Here is a 23,634-nt window from a genome sequence, read left to right as displayed (position 1 = left end):
GGAGCTCCTTGAAAACTGAGCTATATCCTATGCACACTGTCACTCCAGTGCCCAGAGCAGGGCCTGGCACGGAACTGGTGCTCAGTAGACAGTGCCCTGGATAAGACTCCAGCCTAGAGATGGCATGTGTCCTTCACCCCACGGTGGCTCTCTCCCTGCTGATGGTGGGATGGGACTCCACCCCTCCCGTCCAGGCAGCCCAGCCAGGTAGGAAGGAAGCTGGGGATGTTGAAGGATCTCACCAGGTTTTGCTGCTTTCCTCCCACTGCCCAGGGTTGGCTTTCAAGTTTCTCCATCTTGGAGGTTGGTGAAAGGGACAGAGGGAAGAAGAGAGACGGAGGGGAGGGAGAGCCAGCTAAGAAAGCTTTTCTGTGGAGGAAGAAGGCCCTGGAGCCTGAAGGCCCCAGGAGCAGTGACAGGAGGACGGGGGGAGAGGCCTGTTGCCCGGCTGCCCTGTCCCCCCACACACATCCTGTGGAGAGTGGGTCTCACGACTGCCTCCTTTCCTGCCCCTAATTAGCAGCTCCCCTGACACACTGTCCCACACCAGCATCCCAGGCAAGGCCTCTTTTGTGCTCCCAGATTCCTAGGTGCAAGTTGGCCTCATTAGTGCCCGGAGACCGCCCCATCTCCAGGGAGCAGGCAGACAGACGGGGGCGGGGAGGTGACCAGGAGCACAGTGACCCACCTCCAGTCTCCGAGTGCCTTGGCGGCCATTCCTTGGGCCCAGCCTGGAGACGGCCCTCCTGCAGGAGGCTAATCTTAGATTTGCCTTTGTCTGGCCCCCGAGTGGACGCAAGTGCCCATCTCTCCCCCGCCACCCCAGAGCACTATAAACCCCAGGACCCTGGTAGCGGGTTGCAGTTGACAGCCTCAAAGCTCCTGGCTATTTGGACCACTGCAGACGGACGACACCTTTCCCGGCTACACCACTCTGAGCTCCAGACACCATGAATCCTCCCTCTACAAAGGTAAAGACCCAGGGATGGAGGGGTGACTCATTAGGCCAGGGGCAATGAGAGTGCCTGCTCAGGGAGCTGGAAGAAAGGTTGAAGGTGTCTAGCTCTTGGCCTTTTCCCATGTGGGTTCTGAGGCAGCGGACGGGGTGGACCCTTGGCTGAGCATCTGCCTTGGTTAACATTGGATTGTGCCGTGTTCTCCTAAGAGTTCATGTTTATTGAGCCTTTACTACGTATTAGGTGCTGTTTGCACCTGTCATCTCATTTCATCCTCCCAGAATCCCTGCACAGTAGGAATTATTTAATACCCAGTTTACAAGTGAGGATGTTGTGCCCCATGAGAGGGTAGGAAACTGGTCCAAAGCGACTGAGCTGTTTGCCCTGCAAGGGAGCAGGCCGACAAGACAACAACTTGGATCCTGCCGGTTCACTGTGAGGGGGGAGGAGCGCATAAATAGGGCCTCTGTTTCCCTGAGCTAAGTTTCCACAAACTTCTGGGGCAGATTCAGACATGTGGAGTGGTCAGCGCTCTAATGGGGGTACAAGGGACTAAGGGTACGCAGAGGAGAGAGGGATTCATTCTGTCCAGGGGGTCTCAAAGGGCTTCCTGGAGGAGATGCTCTGCTAGGTCTTCAAGGATGAGTAGGTAAAGGAGCCAGACACGAGCCCTTCTCCAACACAGCCCTTCAGACAGCTCTGCGCAGAGGCAGGAAAGCTAAGCGACAGCGAGGGAGGAGCACAGGCCAGGAGAGGGCGTGAAGGCAGCTGTGCAGGGCCCGGGCGTAGGGGTTGGATGCGGGCGACCCTCAGCGCCCGGTCTCCGCCTCCCTAGGTCTCCTGGGCCACCGTGACGCTGCTGCTCCTGCTGCTGTTGCTGCCGCCTGCACTGCTGTCGCCCGGGGCGGTCGCGCAGCCTCTGCCCGACTGCTGCCGTCAGAAGACGTGCTCCTGCCGCCTCTACGAGCTACTGCACGGCGCGGGCAATCACGCGGCCGGCATCCTCACGCTGGGCAAGCGGCGGCCGGGGCCCCCGGGCCTCCAGGGCCGGTTGCAGCGCCTCCTGCAGGCCAGTGGCAACCACGCGGCCGGCATCCTGACCATGGGCCGCCGCGCAGGCGCAGAGTCAGCGCCGCGCCCCTGCCCCGGGCGCCGGTGTCCCGCTGAGGCCACCTCTTCTGTCGCGCCCGGGGGACGGTCCGGGGTCTGAGCCCTTGCTCAGGTCCTGTCCTGGCCCTACCCTGGCCCTGCCCTCTCCCCTCTGTCAGCCCGCCCGGTGTCAGCCCGCAGAAAAAGGGCAATAAAGACGAGTTTGCCTCGGTTAGTGTGGCTGCTTTCTGTCCCTGTGTGGTCGCGTCCCGCCCTCCAGGGGGCGTGAGAGTCTTTCTAACTATAAAAAGCCAGAAAACCTGCAGGCTCCGGGAACCTCAGCTTGGGCGTCTTTGAACCCGAAACACTCTCGGGTGGGGAGCTCCCAGAGCAAGGAACTGTGCAAGGCCCTGGGGTGCGGAGAGAACAGCATATGTGCGTGCTTGGAGGGGAGGATGGGGACAGACACGTCCCTCGGTGGTCTACCAGTCATTCTGTATCGCAGGGCCTTTCCGGAGAGACGCAGAGGAGAGAAAAAGCAAGCAGAGGAGCGGAATCCGGCTGGGAAGGAGGGAGCTGCGCCTACCGAAAAGGCAGGGAATATGAGGTTCAACATAAATCTTCCAGAGAGCTGCAGCGTGGGGTAGAGAGTCTGGGGGAGCAGTGAGGCGCTGAAGGGGAGGCGGTTAGGCTTGTGAAGCCCAGATTGTGAAGACCCTCACAAGTCGTCAGGCTTTTCACTTTATTCTGTAGGTAGCTGAGAGTCAGGAGAAGTTCTTAAGCGGGGATGCGGCAAGATTTTGCCGCAATTAACCGAACACACCTGGTACAGGTTGAATTGTGTGCGCGCACACACACACCCCATTTACATGTTGAAGTCCTAACCCCCAGCACTTCAGAATGTAACCTTATTTGGAAATAGAGGCTTTGTGGACGTAATTAGTTAAAATGTGGTCATAACTGGAGTAGGGTGGGCCTCTAATCCAATATGATGTGTCCTTATATAAAGGGGGAATTTGGACACAAATGCACACAAGAAGAACCCATGTGAACATGAAGGCAGAGGTGGAATGATGCATCTACAAGCCAAAAAATGCCAACAACCCACCGGAAGCTAGAAAACAAGCATGGAACAAATATTCCCCCACGGCCTTAAAAAGGAATCAACCCTGCAGTCATCTTGATCTTGGACTTCTAGCCTTCAGAACTGAGCCAAAAATTTCTGTTGTTTAAGGCACACACAGCTTATGGTACTTTGTTACAGCAGCCCTAAGAAACTAACACTCAAAAGAAGAGATGTGGCACTTTTAAGCAATATAACATCCCAGATAATGCCCAGCTCAGACTCGGGGTGAAGGTGAGGAACACTGGCCTGCCCTCTCCCCAGCCCATCTTCCCTTTGTCACTGGCTTTGGCTGTCTTGTTCTGGCAAGCAGCCACCCTAAGCCACCACACTCAACTGCCCCAGTGATTTTCTGCTTCCATGGTGAAAAAGTCCTGTGTCTGGTCTCACCTGGGTCCTTCTTGCTGTTGCACTTATTTCGTTTTGGAGAAGAAGGAGAACAAAATCCACCAGCGCACCTTTGGAGATTTACAAAGTGACTGCCCAGCTTGAAACTATCTTTCTCAGCCCCAAACTTGCTTCTAGCCTCTCTTCCACCTGAATGGTAGCAGAGAGAAGGAGGGTTAAATCAGGATGATAGGAAGAGGGAGAATAGGGAGACAATTGCTCTCCAACACATTGTGTGCCAAAGATATGCATTATGCTATTAAATTCTCACAACCATACGAGGTAAAAATTATTAGCTGCATTTTACAGATGAAAGTGAGAGGCTAAGTCACACAGTAAGTAAGTGGCAGAGCTGGGATTTCTACCCGGTGGACTCCAAAGCTCTTTTCATCCACACTGCTGAGCTTAGAGGCAGAGTTCCCCAGGGTGCCCTACGCAAACTGAGGCACAGGTGAGGGTTAAGTAGTGCATTCTAGAATTTGAGTTTCCTGCCTTCGCATAGATCCTCCACCGGCAAAACTAGCCTCTTTAACACTTGCTGTCTCACACTGGAGCTCAGGGAGCTGGGGGTGCTGCGAAATACCCCAACTCCAGCAGGCGGCGCTGTGAACCAAACAAGATTCCCAGGGTGGGCGGTGCGCGAGGAAAACCGAGGGGCGGAGACACAAGGAGCAGCCAGGGAAACACGCGTGGGGGCGTGGCCACCCTGTAAGGTGGGCGTGTCTGTCATTCAAGCCCTGCCCCACCTCTTGGAGCCTCGGCTCTGGGTGGGCGTGTCCCGAATTCTCTGCGGGAGAGACACGCGTGGGCCGCTCCCCACCCGGAGGAGAGCAGCAGAGGGGTGAGGGTGCCTCTGGTGGCCCCTCCCCGTGCGGGGCCACGTGGCGGGCGCGGGCCGAGCCCGGGGGAAAGAACCTGGCCTGTCGGGAGGTGGGGGGGACCGAGGCGGCGCCGAGACGAGCGGAGAGCCGCTGGATTCGGAGCAGAGAGGCGGCGGCGGCGCCGAGAGGGAGGGGAGGAGGCAGGCGGGCGAATGGGGCGCCCCGGCCTCGCCGGCAGCGCGCCCCCTCCGGCCCGGCCGCGCTGAACGCCCCCGAGCGCCGCGCCTCGAGCCCGCGCCCCGAGGCCATGCCGGTCATGAAGGGGTTACTGGCCCCGCAGAACACCTTCCTGGACACCATCGCCACCCGCTTCGACCGCACGCGTGAGTGGGCCGGAGGCTGAGGCTGGGGGTTCGAGCTAGGGGTCAAGTCTCCTTCGGCGCTGGCGCGGGTCTCCTGGATATGGTGAGAGAGACCCGAGGGGAGGAGAGAGAGTGGAGTTGAGGGTCTAGGAACTCCCAAAGCCAAGCCGCGGTAAAGGAACAGGACTGGGAGCGCCCTGGGAGGGGAGGCGGGCGAGGACCAAGAGTGTGTGGAAGGCCAAGGTTGGGGTTGTGTGCCTAGAAGCAGGAAAGGCTCTTTGTGCGGCAAAGCGGAGAAGAGTCCTTGGGAGCCACCCACTCTCGGGCTGAGCTCTGCTGGAGGCGTGTGAGGGGGTATCCAAGACGCGGAGGTGGGACGAAATGTGCAGACGCTCTGGGGTCTACTCCCAGACGACTCCAGCATCCACTTCCCTCAGAAGAAAAAGAGAGAGAAAAGATCAGACTTCGGCAGGACCTAGCTTGGATTGAGGTCACGCGCCCCCGAGTCGTAGAGCTTCTGTGTCTGAGGGAGGTGAGGCAGGAAGAGGGGGGCGGTCTGTGTGACACAGGGAACTGCCTACCCCCCCATCCCAGCTTGGGTTCCAGGTTCAGCACCTTGGACAGCCACAATCCTCCTTACCCGCCTCTTCTCCCGCCGTTCCCTTTTCCTACTTTGGTACTGAGAGATCTCCCCTTGCCCCCCTTGGGACACCCTGGCTGGGATGGGGGGAGCGGTACCTGAGGGCGGAAACCGAGCCGCCAGGGCCCTACCCGCCTCCCCACCCCGCCCCCACACACACCTCCCTTGTTTCCATAGCGCCCATCACCCAGGCAACGGGCCTGGGATGGAAGAAGGAGGCTGCTTGCCCAGGGCCCAGCGCCTCCCAGGCACCTGCAGTATCCCCATCAGCCGCTCCACCCCCAGACACTCACCCCTCCTAGCGCCCCAGGACTGGCTGTGTCTCAGATCCCTTCCCTCAGCTGAGACTGTCCCTAGATGGCCCACAAAGCCCCCCTGAGGCCTCCCGCCCATTGGAGCTGGAGGGAGCCAGCTCAGGTTCTGTTGCTGGGGTTGCTGGAGCCACACCTTCATTGCTCAAGCCTGTCAGACTTTGAGCACTGGGACAGACCCTCTGAAATTAGCTAAGGGATGCTAAAAAGAGGACCTTTCCTGAAAGGCAGGGAATAAGGATGCTACCCATCACTGTCTTCCTCCCCCAACAAAGGAGATTTGTGAGTTTGGATAATCTCTGCCTTTGGGTTTCCTATCAATAAAATGGGCATGATATCACCAGAATCTCTGCCCTGTTCACTCTCTAATAGGATGATAGGATAGTGGCTATGGATGTACTTTGAAAGCTGGGCGAATGCAGGGCATCATTTCACCTTCTCAGTGTAACACTTACTATGTGCCAGGATTTGTTCTTCCCAGGTAACTCATGTAACTCCCACATCAACCATGCAAGGAAGACATATTATCCCCCACCTTTCAGATAAGGAAGCTGAGGCACAGAAGAGTTCATTAACTTGCCCAAGGTTACACAGCCAGTAAGTGGCAGAGGTGGGTGCTGGAGCCCATGCCCTTACCATGCTGTGCTGCCTCCTACAGTGACAGCTCACCAGCTTGAAGGCAGGAGGATGAACCTCATGACCTCTCGGGGTTCCTTTTCCAACCCCCTAGTAGTCCCTCTCCCAATTCTCCCACCCTTAAGTCCCTGTCCTTTTGCTCTATCTCTTCTTACTCTCATTTCAGAATATCCCAAAGGGGATCCAGGAATCACATGGGAGCCTGGGAAGCTTCTGGCTCTGGGATCTCTGACCAAAGCTTGGGGGAGGTATGGCCCACCTGGAAGCTGAGCTCTCCTCCTGGCCTTGACCTGACCTTGACCTCTTCTTCCCACAGACAGCAACTTCCTGCTGGCCAACACACAGGGCCCACGGGGCTTTCCCATTGTCTACTGCTCCGACGGCTTCTGTGAGCTCACAGGCTACGGCCGCACTGAGGTCATGCAGAAAACCTGCAACTGCCGTTTCCTCTACGGTCCAGAGACCAGTGAGCCAGCCCTGCAGAGGCTGCACAAGGCCCTGGAGGGCCATCGGGAGCACCGGGCTGAAATCTGCTTCTACCGAAAGGATGGTGAGGGGGCCTGGCCTGCCCTGCAGTCCTGCCCAGACCACAGGCCTTAGCCAGAGTCCACTTGGCACAGTGGAAGCCTGGGTGCTGGTCCCCACACTGCCACAAGCTGACTGTGTGACACTGAGTGCATCCCTGACCCTCTCTGGGCCGTGGTTCTCCCATCAGGAAGGTGAAGGAGATAGCTGACATAATCTCTGGGCTGCTTTCCAGCACTAAACCTTGGCCAAGCCCTTTGACTATGCCCAGGAACCAAGGGGGATGAAAGAGAAAGAGATGCCATGGGCTGCTCACCCTCTCCCTCCATCTCTCCACACCTACAGGCTCGGCCTTTTGGTGCCTCCTGGACATGATGCCCATCAAGAATGAGATGGGGGAGGTTGTACTTTTCCTCTTTTCCTTCAAGGACATCACTCAGAGTGGAGGCCCAGGACTTGGCCCCCCAGGAGGCCACAGCGACAGTAATCATGGTAACTGCAAGACTGGGGAGAAGGCATGAATGCTCAGAAGTCCTTGCCCAAGGTCACAGAAGACCTCTCCCTACTCAGCCTCATGGGATGTGCCCCCACTTATCTCCGTACCCTTCTTCCCAACAGAAAACTCCCTTGGCAGGAGGGGAGCCAGCTCGAGACTTCGATCCACCAGGAGGCAGAGCCATACTGTCCTACACCGACTGACTGGCCACTTTGGCCGCCGGGGCCAGGGAGGCATGAAAACCAATGTGAGTCCTATCTCCACCCCAGCATCTTCCAGCCGTGTTTCTGAGGCACCCTTGTTACTGTGTCCCTGTTTCTCTGTCTGTCTGATCTCCCTCCGGAGGCTTTTTCCTCTGTCCGCCCATTTCTCATGTATGGCTCTCTGCTCTATCCCATGTTCCCTCACATCTCCTTCCATCCGCATCTCCCTTGCTTCCTTGTGATTGCCATTACCCTGCTCTGATGATGTCACAAGGTGGGGGTACGAAATCACTAACTGTGGTTCCAGGGAGAAAACCCCCACTGGGGGCCTGGCATCTAGCCCTGTGTACCACTCCTAAGACCCTGATGAAGCCAGGGGTCTCCAACCGTCTGTGCAGTGCGTTATGGCTACAGCGAATGGGGTGCACCATGCCATCCTCCCCTCATCCCTGGGGTATACTCATCCTCCGCTGCACCCCTAGAACCCAAGAGGAACTTGAAGGAGAAGCTAGTGACCTCTCAAGCCAGGGCTTGTGCCTGACTTGTCATAATCACCTTCTCAAGCAGGGTGAAGGTCAATCCTTACAAATACCTGCCCCCCCAAAAAAACATGATTGATACAAAAGGGGGCCTGAGCAGTAAGTTGGCAGAGGAAGGAAGTGTCAGGTGCCAGCCCCGACCCCCTCTCCTGCACGTTCTACCTCCTCTCGTGGTCACGCCTGCAGTGCCCACTCTCCCCTTCCCCATTCCTTACCTCTCCCTCCCCCCAGCCTTGGCTCCTCTTTCCCCCAAGTGTCCCCAACCGCCACCCCTCTCCCCTTAGAACGTGTTTGAGCCAAAGCCATCAGTGCCCGAATACAAGGTGGCCTCCGTGGGGGGGTCCCGCTGCCTCCTCCTCCACTACAGCGTGCCCAAGGCCATCTGGGACGGCCTCATCCTCCTCGCCACCTTCTACGTTGCGGTCACCGTCCCCTACAATGTCTGCTTCTCGGATGATGATGACACCCCCATCACTTCCCGACACACCCTTGTCAGCGACATTGCCGTGGAGATGCTCTTCATCCTCGGTTAGACGCTCTGCCCCACGTACCCTGGCTGGTGGGCTGGAGGGACCCACTCATCCAAGCCTCGCTCCATCCTGGGCCTGCAGGACCCAGGCAGTCAGAGCCTACCCATTTCTGGGTCTTTTAGTCCTCATGGTCCGTGAGCCCTGACCCCTGACCCCTGGAGACTTCAGCCTTTAGACCTCTCCTCCCTAAGGACCAGCCTGAAGCCCAATGCATCTTCCCTATTCCTGCGTCCAACTCCATTCTGAGTCTCTTGCCCTTGGCCAAGGCCCCCTAGTAACAGCCTATTGCACCCCCAGATATCATCCTGAACTTCCGCACCACCTATGTGTCCCAGTCCGGCCAAGTGGTCTCTGCTCCTCGTTCCATTGGCCTCCACTATCTGGCCACCTGGTTCTTTGTTGACCTTATTGCTGCTCTGCCTTTTGACCTGCTTTACGTCTTCAACATCACCGTGGTAAGTGATCCCTGTCCCACCTTGCAGCCTAGCTGCCCAACTTCAGCACAGCATCTCCCATTAAGGGACCCACCTCAGTCCCAGACTCAGTCATCTGCGAATATTTGTCAGGCATCTGTGATGGGCAGAGCCCAGCGCTAGAAGCTGAGAAGGGTCTGAGAGGGTCTGTGCTCTTGGGGAGCTCAGCTCACAATCTCTGAGGGAAGCTGAGACAAATGAAAAGCTAAGTAGGGCTACCAAGGCGGCATTGGTCTGAAGCCAAATGAGTGGCACTTTTCACATTTCTATTTAACAAACAAAGGATGAGCATTTAGCTGTCTGCAAAGCACTGTGTGTGGCATGGTCACTGTGGAGAAAAGTGATAAGAATTCAGCCTCTCGGTAGCTAAGCTGGTGGGGACAGCAGGAACAGAAGAGTTGAATGGAGTGCAAGATGGGACCAAGGTATTGCTGCGTGGGGGCTGGGCACGGAGCTAGCCGACCTTGGAGTTCCAGGCTGGAACGTGAGCTCCCGCAAAAATGAGCTGAAATCTGGCCAGTACCTAGGAAGCCAAAGCATGGCAGTTGGGCAGAGGCTAGGGTGGTCTGGGAAGGGTTCCTGTGGGAGCAGGTGAGAGCAGAGCTAGACCTTAGACAGACTAGGACCTGGCGGGCAGGAGACAAGAAGAGGGAGCATCTGGGGGGAGCATAGTAAGCCAAGACAGGGAGGTAGAGGCTGCGGGGCGGATTTGGAGGCGGAGAGTCCCAGGACCTGCATCCTCCCAGCTCCCTGGGGACTGCCTGGAGGGGCCCTAGGTGGTCAGCTCTGAACCCAGCTGGCAGATACTAGGTCTTCTCTGGCCCAGGGAGAGGGAGTCCCACCCCGTGTCCCCAGACCCCCTTGGTTGCTGAGTGGGGAGGTGGGGAGCAGTTTCCCTGTGTGCTCCTCTCCCTGCCACCCTCAGCTATAGCGGGAAACCACCTACACGCAGCCGGATTTAACTAGCCGCCAACGGGCTGTGGGCCTCTTCTCCTGGCTGTGTACACGTGTGTGCACGCTCCCACACACGTGCATGTAGGTGTGTCTGCCCTGAGGCTCCAGCCATTCCAAGCAGGGCTCCCCACCCCTCCCCTGAGTGCACCCCCCGCCCCCGGTTTTTGTGCCCACCAGGCAGTCCCCCCTCCTCTGGTACTTTCAGGACCACTTTACAGTTTACTAAGTTCTTTCACACATCATCACATATGAACCTCACAGTAACCCTTCAGGGCAGATTCTCGTATCTCTCTTTCTCAGAGGCAGATGCAGAGGCTCAGAGAGGTTGAGTGGCTTGTTGAAGGTCACACAGCTAGCAGTGGCAGGCAGGAGACTGGAACCAGGTCTCTAGACTCCTGGTCTGGTATTCTTTCCAACACGCTACCCTGCTTCCCGGGAAACCAGGGTACCTGAGCCGATGGCCTGGCATGAGGGGAGAGGAGGAGCAATGTGGGGCTGGCGCGAGGCAGAGCAAAGATGGAGGATAAGTAGGCACCGGCAGAGCTGTGGGCTTGAAGCGGCCAGGCCTGAGACGTTCTGGTCCAAGGAGAATGAGAGGAGGGCCCCAAGGGAGCGGGGCCCAGGGGCAGGTGACAAAGGGAAGCCTTGAAGAACTCAAGGTTGGAGTCAGGAGCTCTGGAAGCTGGGGGCAGGCGCTAAGCCCTGGAGAGTGTCCATGTGGGGGAATCAAAGCCACCTCCTCTCCAACTCCCTTGCCTAAAATTAGAGACAATGGCAGGCAGTGACTCAGGAGCTGTGTAGGGCCAGGGCTATGGGGGATGCTACTGGAGGCCCCTGAAAGGACAGTGAAGGGCCTTCATACCGAGATCCCCAGACGCTGCCCCAGAGCCCCCAGCCCTAGCCTCCAAGCTGCCCCACCCAGAGTAGCAAGAAGATAAGCCCCCACCTGCTCATCACCTAAGACTGGAAGGCTAATCAAAGCCCAACGAAAACAGTCAGAGTGGTAACGTTAGCTAACGTTTACAGGACCCTTCCTAGGTGCCACTGGCTCCATCAACCGTCACTGAACCCCACAAGGGCTGAGACCTCACAGCCCAAGCACCCTCATCCCTGCTCTCCTTCCCTCAGCATTTCGGTGTGACCCTCTCATCTGCAGCTGACCCACAAGGGGCGAGGTCCCTAAACCTTCCCCTGTCCACAGCTGATTGTACCTAGGACACTGGGGACTTTGAGCAAGGGCCAGAGAAATTTCTGTCTGTTGCCCCGCCTCTGACCCAGACTTGCCCTTTCACCAGCTGAGGTGCTAAGAGGCAGTAGAGCACAAAACGGACTTTGGTGTCATCTCAGATTTGAGTCCCAGCTCCATCATTTCCTTGGTCTGTGACCTTGAGCAAGTCAGTAGCCTCTCTGAACCTTAGTTTACTCCTCTGCAAACTGGGAATGATGATGGTAATTGGACTGAAGGCATACTTTTTTAATGAGCATTACAAATACTTAGCCCGGTGCCTGGCACACGTAATACTTACTGTTAGCCATCATTAGTTTCAGTGTTATCCTCTCCCCCCTGCATTTCCTGCTCACCTTCTCAGCACAGCAGGGATACTTTTCCTGGGGCAGCTTCCCCTAGCTCCGGGGCATCTGGTGGCAAGGCGCTGGCCAGGGACGTGGGGGGCCTGCTGACAGTCTCCCCCACCGCCCTCACTCCCGCAGACGTCGCTGGTGCACCTGCTGAAGACAGTGAGGCTGCTGCGGCTGCTACGGCTGCTGCAGAAGCTGGAGCGGTACTCGCAGTGCAGCGCCGTGGTTCTCACGCTGCTCATGTCCATCTTTGCGCTCCTTGCCCACTGGATGGCCTGCGTCTGGTATGTCATCGGGCGCCGGGAGATGCAGGCCAACGACCCGCTGCTCTGGGACATCGGTGAGCCATTGACCCCAGGCTTTCACTGACCGCCCCTCCACCTGCCCTGTCCACGCAGACCCCCAAGCTGACACCTCCACCAGGACCCCCACCCCTACCCCACATTCCTCCACTCATCCGATAAACATGCATGAGCTCCTTGCCGGATCAGGCTTGGGAATGCTGATTTGAAGCCATGGGCTCTGCCTTGGGGGGACTCACAGCATAGCAGGGGAGCAAGGCCGGTGACAGGCAATCAAAATACAGTACGGGAAACACTCTGAAGGTGGGGAAGGTGTTTTGGGCAGAGACCCCTGACGGGACTCATTTGGTGGCTCCCCAATGCCCTCAAAATAAATTCCACACTCAGTCCACACCGTACGTGGTCCTGCAGCCCTCTCTACCCCTACCTGACTTCCCTTCCTCCCAGGCCCCCTGTGCTGCTGCCACCCTGGCCTCCCTCCAGCACCCAGGATGTACTGCTTTCTCACTTTGGGCCTTGAACGTGTTTTCCTCTCTGGAATCCTCTCCCTTTTGTCTTCCCTCCCTTCTTCCTAAGTGACTTTTCTATCCTTGTGGTCTCAACTAAAATGCTCTGTCTTAAGGGAGCCCTTCAGGAACCATACCCCCCACCAAACTGGGTTGGCTCTCCCTAACCCATTATGATTCCGAAGACATACTTCCTTTTTAGTAGCTGCTTTCCACCTGTAATGATTTATTTCATGTCTTTCCCCTCCAGACTGTAAGTTCCACCAGTGCAGGGAGCATGTTTGGGTCAAGTCCCAGCACGCTGTACACAGGAAGCACTTAAACTATTAGGGACTGGAAGGGGCCCCTAAACAGTCAGCCGTGTAGGGAGTTGGTAGCCTTGAACTGCAACGGTAACCACTTCACCGTGGGGAGGCCCAGGCACGGGCTGCTCCTCACATTTCCTTTGCAAACCTCCCCTCGCCTCTGTGAATACTCGACCAAGGTCAGGTGAAGGCAGCTCAAGGAAACCCCATTCTCCACTGCTCGCGCAGCCGGGGCTCCTTGCATCCCTCCACCCCCTAGGCTGGTTGCACGAGCTGGGCAAGCGGCTGGAGGTGCCCTATGTCAACGGCTCTGCGGGTGGCCCGTCGCGGCGCAGCGCCTACATTGCTGCGCTCTACTTCACGCTGAGCAGCCTCACGAGCGTGGGCTTCGGCAACGTGTGCGCCAACACTGACGCCGAGAAGATCTTCTCCATCTGCACGATGCTCATAGGCGGTGAGGCCAGGCCTGCCAAGCCCCCGGGGTGGCCCTGCTAAGCCCAGCGTGCGGGTGGGGAAACTGAGGCCCAGGGAAGGCAAGGTGTCCACCCACGACCAGACACTCGTGCATTTATTCATAGGTGTTTGCTCAGCACCTGCTACGTGCCGGCCCTGGGGGGAGGATGCCACAAACAGGAGGGTCTCTTGCAAAAGGAATGGGAAGCCCAAGTTCATGACTTCATGGGGCGGGCGGGCATGAGAGGAGCATCGAGTCTGACCCCTCTCAGGACCACCCTCTATTCCCCGCCCCAACCCAGCACCTAGGCACGCAGGAGCCCACTGGTTCACCTGCCCCTCCCCCGGGAATCCAGAGACCCATCCAGGGCAGGGGGGGTTGCGGGGGGAGGAGGCCGGAGGGGTGGCCGCCCCTGACTGCCCGCTGTGCGCCGCAGCGCTGATGCACGCAGTGGTGTTCGGGAACGTGACGGCCATCATCCAGCGCATGTACTCGCGCCGCTCCCTCTACCACAGCCGCATGAAGGAGCTCAAGGACTTCATCCGTGTGCACCGCCTGCCCCGGCCGCTCAAGCAGCGCATGCTCGAGTACTTCCAGACCACGTGGACAGTCAACAGCGGCATCGACGCCAACGAGGTAGCGCGCGGGGCTCCCGGTGGTACCCGGCGCGCGAAGGTGCAGTGGAAAAGGGGTCGCTGCCTCTCAGCGTTTGGGCTGGAGGCAAATGGGGTGCGGGGAGACGAGGTGCTGTTCACAAGGGCACACGCACCCACCGGAATCCACATCCCTTTTCCTTTACACACAGCTAATGCCATGCTCCCTTCAGCCACCATTTTCGAGCACCTGCTTCCGGCCAGTCTCTGTGCTGGACACAGGGGGTTGGGGAACGATTACCCCCAGCCCTTGCCCTCAGGAAGGCACCAGTCTGGTGAGGGAGGCAGACGGGTAAACAACTAGTTAAGCTGTGAATGGGACTGTACTGGAGGGAGTTGGTGCAGTGGGGCCCTCACTGTGTCTGGGCCTAGAGGAGGCAGGGAAGGTGTCGCAGAAGAGGGGACATCGTGAAGGACAAGAAGAAAATTGGCCTGGGGCCAGAAGGCCATTCCAGGCAGAAAGAGCATTAGGAACACAGGTCTGGAAATACTGACGCAAAAGAGCAGGGTGAGTTCAGGGAACTGGAAGTAGTTCAGTGAGCCTTCAGGAAGGGGTGTGTGAGCGCTGTGGAGGGATGAGGGACAGAGGAGTGAAGAGACCAGGCTGGGGAGGTGGGCAGGCCCAGCTCATGGATGGCCTTGGATGTAGATTTTATCCTGCCACATTTTTAGGCTGGGGAGTGGCCTGCAGATCCAGGAGGTATTTCTTTTTTTTTTTTTTTTTAAACTAGTTTATTTTCTTTTTTTTTTTTAATTATTTATTTATTTATTTATTTTTGGCTGCGTTGGGTCTTCATTTCTGTGCGAGGGCTTTCTCTAGTTGCGGCGAGCAGGGGCCACTCTTCATCGCGGTGCGCGGGCCTCTTACTGTCGCGGCCTCTCTTGTTGCGGAGCACAGGCTCCAGACGCGCAGGCTCAGTAGTTGTGGCTCACGGGCCCAGTTGCTCCGCGGCATGTGGGATCTTCCCAGACCAGGGCTCGAACCTGTGTCCCCTGCATTGGCAGGCAGATTCTCAACCACTGCGCCACCAGGGAAGCCCCAGGAGGTATTTCTGAGAGCAGGAGCCTTGGGACTTAGTGATGCGCTGGTTGCAGGAAAGGAGCTCAAAGTGATTCCCAGGTTTCTGGTTTTGGCCAAGGGTGGAATGGAGGCATTACAGGAGGAAGATTGGACTTAGGGGTGAAAGTGAGAGTCCAGGGTTGGGCCATGATGAGGGTGTGGTGCCTAGGGGGATCCAGGTGGAGGTTGCCCCGTGGGTAGTTGAAAATACAGGTCTGGACCCAGAGATAGGGCTCCGGGCTCACAGGGAGGTAGAAGTCCTGGCTGGTTGCCATGATACAGGGAGAGTGTGGACAGTGAGAAGATAGCTGAGGAAGAGCCTGGGGAAGAAAGGGGGACAAGAGGGAGAGGTAAGCAAGCCAGAGTGGCCAAGGGGCTCCATAAGACGAGGATGGAACCGAACCATGAACATTAAGTTTGGCCCCTGGGAGGTCAGTGGTAAAATTCAAGGTCTAGTGTAACCCTGCGTTTTACAGATGGGGATACTGAGGCCCAGAGAGAGGAAATGGATTGCCCAAAGTCCACAGGGATTTATGCAGAGCTGATTTCTAGTCTCCTGACTTCCAGTTGAAGGCTGATCCACCAGGGATGGTCCTTGCATACGTGGGGTTGAGTAACCAGGATGTGTGCGTGACCAGTGTGTGTAGCCGTGAGCAGTGGACAGACAGGAGAAGACCTAGTCTCTGCCCCGGGACTTGGGTTGGGAGGTCCACACACAAGTCAAATTGAGGTGAGACACACAGAAGTCTTCCTGAAGGTCAGAAATGGGTAACTTGAGCTCTGTCCTTGGAGACAGCTCAGCACATCTGTAGAGCTCAAGTAGCAGCTTCAGGGGGATGGCCAGAAATACTTATGCCCCTTATGCAGTTACTGCGTGACTTCCCAGACGAGCTGAGAGCTGACATTGCTATGCACCTGAATCGGGAGATCCTGCAGCTGCCACTGTTTGGAGCAGCGAGCAGGGGCTGCCTGCGGGCCCTCTCCCTGCACATCAAGACCTCGTTCTGCGCTCCGGGCGAGTACCTGTTGCGCCGGGGGGACGCCCTGCAGGCGCACTACTATGTCTGCTCCGGCTCACTGGAGGTGCTCCGGGACAACATGGTGCTGGCCATCCTGGGTGAGGATCCCACCACCACCCTCTACCTACCTCAAAACCTTCCCCCAGAGGCCTTGGGAGTGGCCAGGAATCTAGGGACTGGGTACTCTCTCTTGGTCCCGGCTCCCTACCACCATCCCCTTTAGACCATACCCCTTGGGCTCTCCCCTAATCCCATTGGCCATCCCTGAACCCATCAACCCTTCCCCAGTGACTGTCCCCCAAGTCAATTGATCCTTTCCCATTGCACCATCTCCCAACTCCACTGACCCTTTTCCATCGACCCTCAACTCCATTGACCTCTACCCTTTAACTGACCCTTCTGGCCATTCTTTATTTTTTTTATTTTCATTTATTTATTTTTTAAAATTAATTTATTATTTATTTATTTAATTTATTTTTGGCTGCGTCGGGTCTTAGTTGCAGCATGTGGGATCTTCATTGAGGCCTGTGGGATCTTTCGTTGCAGCGCGCGGGCTTCTCTCTAGCTGTGGTGTGTGGGTTTTCTCTTCTGTAGTTGTGGCGCATGGGCTCTGTAGTTTGCAGCATGCAGGCTCTAGTTGAGGCGTGTGAGCTCAGTAGTTGTGGCATGCAGGCTTAGTTGCCCCGTGGCACGTGGGATCTTAGTTCCCTGACCAGGGATCGAACCCATGTCCCCTGCATTGCAAGGCGGATTCTTTACCACTGGACCACCAGGGAAGTCCCTGGCCATTCTTTATTGATCATCCAATTCCATCGATCATTTCTCTAGCTTTACTGACATCCCCAATTGACTGTCTCCCAACTTCACCAGTCATTCTCCACTGACCTTCTGCCGAGTCCATTATTTCCACCAATCCCATCGATTGACCCCCCCCCTTCAGCCATCCTTCAAACACATTGACCATCCCTCATATCCACTAATATCCTCTTGGTCCCTCTGCCCCAGCTGACTGTCCCCGTCTCTTACCCACAGGAAAAGGAGACCTGATTGGGGCAGATATCCCTGAGGCAGGGCAGGAGCCTGGGTCAGCTCCAAGCTGCGTGCTGAAGACCAGCGCCGACGTGAAGGCACTGACCTACTGTGGCCTGCAGCAGCTGAGCAGCCGAGGGCTGGCTGAAGTCCTGAGGCTCTATCCTGAGTACGGGGCTGCCTTCAGGGCTGGCCTGCCCCGGGACCTCACCTTCAACCTGCGCCAGGGCTCTGACACCAATGTATGTAGACTCCCTATGGCCTCCACCTCCTCCGAGGTCGCCTCCTTCAAAGTAGACCACCCCCCAGCCCCAGAGAGAGCTTCATGAATTCCTTCCACCCTGAAAACATCACCTCTCAACTCCAGCCACCCCCTTCCATTGCCCCTTCCATGCTTAACATCTTCCAACCCACTGACCCTACTCCATTGGCCATTATCCAACCCCATGGACCATCTCTCACCACGTCTACTTCCAACTCTGCTGACCCATCTCCTGTTGGCCCCGCTTCCGCCTCACTCCAGACTCCTCAAAGGACCCACCCCCCAACTTCGTGTGCTCCTCCTCCATCAATTCCCTCCCTCTCTGGACTGGGCCTCATCCCCTGGGGCTTCCTCTTCTCCACTCACCAAATGTTTCCTGGGCCCGTTTTGGTTTAGGCTCTGGGCCAAGTCTGTCATTTACACCTTAGACCTTGGTCTTTTACTGCTTTTCAGACTTATGTTGCCACCCAGGATTTCTCTGAGTCGGAGTTGGGGGTATCTCTGACTCAATTCCACAAAAAGGCCCCACATTCTCAAACCCCACGACACTGATGGGTGGGACTAGGAGGTGCTGCACCGGGGGAGCAGGGAGGTGTGAGTCAGCCTGAACCCGCCCCCCCCCCCCCGCCCGTGTTCCTGCAGGGCCTCTGCCGCTTTTCCCGATCCCCTCGCCTCTCCCAGGTAACGCACCCTTCCTGGGTGGGGTTGAGGTTGCATGGGAGAAGACGGGAGTGGGGGGCACCTTTCCTTGGCTGCTGTGCTGCAGGGTGAAGGGAGAGGGGGTGGGGAGCAGCAACCACCAGTGAAGGCTGCTGCTTACTGAAGGCGCCTGTTGGTCACTGCCCTGTGACATCAGCTGCCCCCTCTGCCCACAGCCCCGCTCGGAAAGCCTGGGCTCCTCCTCAGACAAGACCCAGCCATCCGTCACAGAGGCTGAGGCTGGGGCCGAGCCTGGAGGTGGTCCCAGGCCCCGGCGGTCCCTCCTGCTGCCCAACCTCAGCCCAGCACGGCCCCGGGGCTCCCTGGTCAGCCTTTTGGGGGAGGAGCTGCCCCCATTCTCAGCCCTTGTCTCCTCTCCTTCCTTGTCCCCAACCCCCTCCCCTGCCCTGGCTGGCCGGGGCCACAGCCCCTCCCCTCATGGCCTCCCCAGGGGCTCTGCTGCCTGGAAGCCCCCCCAGCTTCTCATTCCCCCACTGGGAACCTTTGGACCTCCGGACCTCAGTCCCCGGTGAGACGCCAGCCTCCCCTGCCTTCCCTATACCCCTGCTGGCTTCCAGAACCTTCTCTGGGCTCCGTCCCCAGCATTCTGACCAGTGCTCCTCCCCATCTGCCCACCCCGCCCTTCCTCATCCACCACAGCTTGCAACCCCACTCCTCTTTGACAGCTGCTCCTCCCCAGCTCCCTGGCACCGCAGCCCCTTTCACCCTCTGCCTGCTCTGCTCTGGCCCTTACCCTCTCCCTGTGGGACTGATGACCACTGCCTCCGTCCCAGGATAGTGGATGGCATTGAGGACTCTGGCAGCACAGCAGAGGCCCCTACGTTCCGGTTCAGCAGGAGGCCTGAGCACCCTAGGCCTCACTCACAGGCGCCTCCTACAGGTAAGGGCCATCAGTGGACTTCAACTCACAGTCACCCATTCGTCGGCCGTCCATCCATCCATCCCACATGTAGTCAGGGCTTACCAGCTGCCAGGTGCTGTGCTAGGAACACACAGATGACCCAGACCTGGTCCACACTCTTAGCGAGCTTCCAGTCTAGTGGGGGAGACACCTTTGTACTCAGATAAACGATTCCAGAACAGGGTGCTAAGTGCCGTGACCGAGACAAAGAACAGGGCTCTGAGGTGGGAGAGGAGGGAGCCTCTAACCCTCCCTCCTAGAGGAGGGGACACTAGAGGTGGGTCTTAAAGGGTGGGCAGGAGTTTGAGGGGAGGAGCAAGGCGGTTGGTGAAAGGTATAGAGGTATGACCAGGAGAGCAGTTGTGTTCAGACACCGAAGAGAAGGGACTTCCCTGGCAGTCCAGTGGTTAAGACTCCGTGCTTCCAATGCAGGGACCACGGGTTCAATCCCGGTCAGGGAACTAAGATCCCGCATGCCACACGGGTGCGGCCTAAAAAAAAACAAAAACAAAACAGATACCAAAGAGAAGCTCCATGCTTCTCTGTGGGGTGGGGTGGGGAGGGGCTGGGGAAGTGATAGGGCCGCGAAACCATCCTGAAGAGCTTGGGTTTCCCAGCATCCTGACCCCAGAACGTCCTCTCCCCTTGCCCTCTGCCTGCCCAGTGAAGGGCCCAGCCCAGGCTGTAGACTCGAGCTCCCTGTACTCACCCAGCATCCCTTCTCCCCACTCCGTCTGCAGGGACCATGCCCAGCCGGGAAGTGGCCACTGAGGCCGAGGAGGTGAAGGAAAAGGTCTGCAGGCTGAACCAGGAGGTGGGTTGGGGCTGGCCCCTCCCCTCCAACCTTGGGATCAGAGATGTGCTTAGTATAGGAGCATTTCAAAGGGTTTGGAGCCAGAGTCCTGAATTTGGATATTCACACTAGCTGGGAGACCTTGGGCAAGTCCCACAATCACTCTGAACTTCAACTTCCTCATCTGAAAATGGGGAAATCAATACGTTCTTCCCAGAGTTGTTGTGAGGATGAGATGAGGGCGCATACATGCCTGGCCCAGTCCCTGGCACACTGTAAGTACTCAGGGACAGCTACTTCCCCTCCTTCCAGCTGGCTCAGGTGGTCCAGCCGGAAAAGAGGGCCTCTCCTCCCTCCACCGCCATGGGATTTGCTCCTGCAGGGACCCTCCCCCCACCAAGTCACATGCTCCAGTCCTTTCCGGCCCCCTCCCCCGACGAGTGGGGCAGAGGCCAGGGAGGCTGAGCAGGCCCTCAACCCCAGGGGACCTGGACCCTCAGGTCTGAATCCTGGTCAGAAAGAGCCCTGATCCTGTTTGCCCAGGCAATGCCTCTGCCTCCCCCTCAGGGATGTCAGAGCTGCGTCCACAAAGCAGCCAGGTCAAGCCCTTGAGCCCTTGGGAGTGCTCGGGGCCTTCCCTGGGTTCTGATAAACAGCAGGCATCCCATGGGGCGCACCTGGGCTGGGGCGGGCCCTGAGGCTGGGGGCGGAGCCAGCCCCGGTTCCGCAGGATTCAAGGTCAGCCCTGCTTCCGCATGCGGTTCTTCTAGACCAGTGGTTCCCCAACTTGGGTGTCCAGCAGTACCCAGAGAACCTGTTATAATGCAGACTCCGGGGCTTCACCCAATCTGGAATGTCTGGGGTGGGGCCCAGAGATTGGCATTTTGACAAGTTTTTCAGTTGATTCTGTACTCCCTGAAATTTGAAAAACGCTGAATAGACACTTGAGCTCATGTGATGTATCACCTGAGAGTAAGCCTGCATCTGTCACTTCGCAGCTGTGCGGCCTCTTTGAGCACTTTTTTCTACATCTTGTCAAAGTGTGTGTGGCGGGGAGTAGCAATAGCTGTCGTCCCAAATCCTTTTTGGAAAGAGGCTGGGGTATTTACATCTAGACGAAAATAACCCCTGTCCTGTCTTCTTCTCAGGGTGGCCATGAGCAGAGAGTGGGTATGAAAGAGCTTTGTAAACTGTAGAAGGGAGTGCACCTAGGAGGGTGGTGATTGTTATGGCACCTGGGAGACAATTTGATGTGTTTTCAACAGATCTCCCGTCTCAACCGGGAAGTGTCTCAGCTTAGCCAGGAGCTTCGACACATGATGGACCTGCTACAGGCCAGGCTGGGTCCCCCAGGCCACCCAACAGTCTCGGCTTGGACCCCAGATCCTCCTTGCGCACCTCAGAGGCCTCCATGCATCTCTCCCTGTTTGTCCAGACCACTGCCTGGCCTCCAGGATACTACCCTCGCTGAGGTCCACTACCCAGCCAGTGTGGGGACAGCAGAGATGGGGGCTGCCCCCCCCGACCTGAGACCCTCCATGCTGTCCCCTTACCCCTCAGAGCCTGACCCTCTGGGACCCTCCCCAGTGCCAGAGGCCTTACCTCCGAACTCAAGCCTCATGAGGCACAGCTTCCGGTCCAGGTCAGACACGTTCCACTGACCCTGGCCACGGGCCCAGGCCTGTTTGGGGTGGGCACTGACGCCTGCCATCCAGGGAGGGGCTGGGCCCCTTGGCCTCCTGCCTTGGGTTAGAAGCCACCAGATGGTCTGGTTGGCTCTGGATTCTCTGACCTTTTTAACAAAGCCTGGTCACTTCTGACCCTTTGCCTTTTCCAAACCCTCCTCTATTCTCCTCTGTGAGGGGAGCCACCTGAGGCCGTGGAACCCAACAGGCATGAGATGGACCGCAGTGCCCACTGAGCTGGGCAGATGAGATGTCTGGCTTTCTCCCCAGGACCTGGAGGCAGGTAGAGATGGGGGAGCAGAGACGGGAAGGGAAAAGCCCCCAGATCCAGCCTGGGAAATGAAGACTAAGGCAAGAGCAGGCAGGATCTCGGTGTCTACAGCAAGAGGGATGGAGTGCAGTTTCCAGTGCGGAGGTAGCTTAGTGATACCATGAGGTCTTTTGTCCCAGCCCCCAGGTCTCTGCTGGAGACTTTGAAAGCAATGTTGCTTCGAGAGGGGTAGGTTTGAAATCCTGGCTGGCATTTTTTTTTTTGCTGCGCCGTGCGGCTTGTGGGACCTTAGTTCCCCAACCAGGGATCGAACCCCGGGCCCTCAGCAGTGAAAGCTCCCAGTCCTAACCACTGGACCACCAGGGAAGTCCCCTGGCTGACATTTGAGTAACCCAAGACTTCTTAGGCCTCCCACCATCAGCCCAAGCTGGAGGGGCTCACCTTACCCCACAGCTCACATAGGAAATGAACGGATGACCCCAGATATGTATTCTTTGACTCTCACAGCATTTTTGTCAAAATATGAATGAGTTGTCACATTGAAAATCAGGAGAGTTCACATAGAAATCCAGATATTCCAGCTTCTCTAAACAAATTCGGGAGATCTGGCGACCCTGGGCCAACGCCACACCCGGCAATAATCAGCTGGTGTTGGGTGGCCACTGTCCTCTTTGGATGAGACCTGCACTCTCCACTTCTTTGCAGTTCCCACATTCCTTGATCATCTCCTGACACCCAGCTAGCTCCCTCATTTGAATTATTTATCTGGTCTCTATGGGTATCTCAGTTTGCAATCCCTGCCTTAGAGTGTGCTCCCAGGTTCCTTTACCCCAGTGGGTGCCTTTTGGGCCCAGTAGTGTCTATTTCTACCCCTGGGCCTGGGCCTGTCAACATCTTTGTTTCTGTCTCTCTGCAGGCCGACACTGAAAGTGGTCTCTTCTGCTGCCAGCAACTTGAAACAGTCCCAGCAGCACTCCTCCCCCTCCCCCACCCCCAGACCTCAGCCACGCCTGTTCTCCCCCTTCCAATATGGTCTCACTCAGGGCCCTGACTTCTTGAAAATTCACCCCGGTCTCCAGCTCTCCTTTACCACCCAACACCCTGGGCTCACTTTTGGATAGGAAATAAACTCTTTATTTTTGTAGTTTTTGGCTCTGGCTGTTTCTGGAGGTTGGTCTGATAGCCCCAGGGCTTTGGAGGAACCTACACGATAGTCACTCCCCCACAGTACCCCAGGGCCCTGTTGCTGTCTCTAGGAGGGCAAAGGTGCCAACCAATCCACTTGGCACCATGTTCACGCCACCAGAGGCCCCAGAGATGAGGCAGAAACCTTAATGAGTCACTATGGGCCCATTACACCCACCCTCCCCCCAACCTGGTCAAAGCCACAGATTCAGACACGGTATGTGGGAAGGGCCCTGACTCAGGTCCACCTCCAGTCCTGGAAAGGTGGCCCATGGGACTCCCCACCAATCCTGCATTAACCGATCCTCTACCTGTTGCAAGCTAGGTACAGCAGGGTCTGGAGGAAGCCCTTGTCACCAGCCAAGAACCTGCTAGGAATTCCGCTCTGCCCCATCCCCTTTGCTCCCCTAAGGTCTCTCTTCTTTCTTAGCTTTCACTTCTCTGATGATCACTGCAGGGGTGGCTATTATGGATGTTGGAGGCACCCTGGTGACCAGATATGGGCAGCTTTGTGGCAGGTTGTCCCAGACAGGTTGCCAGGTCGATTCTCCAGCTCAGGCTCCAGAGTATGATGGGTGTTGGCTGGTGTCATAGCAACGAGGCCCACAGCTGTCTATAGGGAGAGCTTTGATTCCATACAGGTTCCGAGTAGTGTCCCTGGGGGTGGGATGCAGAAGCAGAGGAGATGCTGGTGTGTTGGGGGGTCGGGGGCGGGCAGAAGCAGAAGTGGTCCTAATCCATACTGAGGGGAGCAGAAAAAATAGAAATAGTCCTGATCCATAGGAAGGGCAAAGTGGGGACAAACAGAAGTGGTTCCAATCTGCATTTATGGATGTATGGGGAGCGACAAGGCAGAAGTGGTCTGG

At 57.1% G+C, this 23,634-nt stretch overlaps 2 protein-coding genes across 2 annotated transcripts; both read left to right on the top strand.

Moving 5' to 3' along the window:
* The first annotated feature begins 861 nt into the window (after positions 1-861).
* On the top strand, positions 862-2,278 carry HCRT (hypocretin neuropeptide precursor). Its single transcript, XM_036837938.1, has 2 exons — positions 862-971; positions 1,792-2,278. Exons 1-2 carry the CDS (start codon positions 951-953, stop codon positions 2,164-2,166), a joined length of 396 nt encoding a protein of 131 aa, XP_036693833.1. The 5' UTR covers positions 862-950; the 3' UTR covers positions 2,167-2,278.
* Positions 2,279-4,683: 2,405 nt separating this feature from the next.
* Positions 4,684-22,664, top strand: KCNH4 (potassium voltage-gated channel subfamily H member 4). Its single transcript, XM_036837360.1, has 17 exons — positions 4,684-4,759; positions 6,642-6,875; positions 7,196-7,342; positions 7,469-7,593; positions 8,373-8,616; positions 8,916-9,073; positions 11,756-11,963; positions 12,996-13,190; positions 13,627-13,826; positions 15,771-16,020; positions 16,955-17,193; positions 17,856-17,894; positions 18,089-18,441; positions 18,707-18,813; positions 19,575-19,648; positions 20,893-21,595; positions 22,500-22,664. The coding sequence occupies exons 1-16, from the start codon at positions 4,684-4,686 to the stop codon at positions 21,286-21,288; spliced, it is 3,045 nt and encodes a 1,014-aa protein (XP_036693255.1). The 3' UTR covers positions 21,289-21,595; positions 22,500-22,664.
* Positions 22,665-23,634: the final 970 nt, after the last annotated feature.

The sequence above is a fragment of the Balaenoptera musculus genome, chromosome 20 (genome assembly GCF_009873245.2).
Source record: "Balaenoptera musculus isolate JJ_BM4_2016_0621 chromosome 20, mBalMus1.pri.v3, whole genome shotgun sequence".
NCBI classification, from domain to species: Eukaryota; Metazoa; Chordata; class Mammalia; order Artiodactyla; family Balaenopteridae; genus Balaenoptera; species Balaenoptera musculus.
This window is presented reverse-complemented; position numbering and strand designations above follow the sequence as displayed.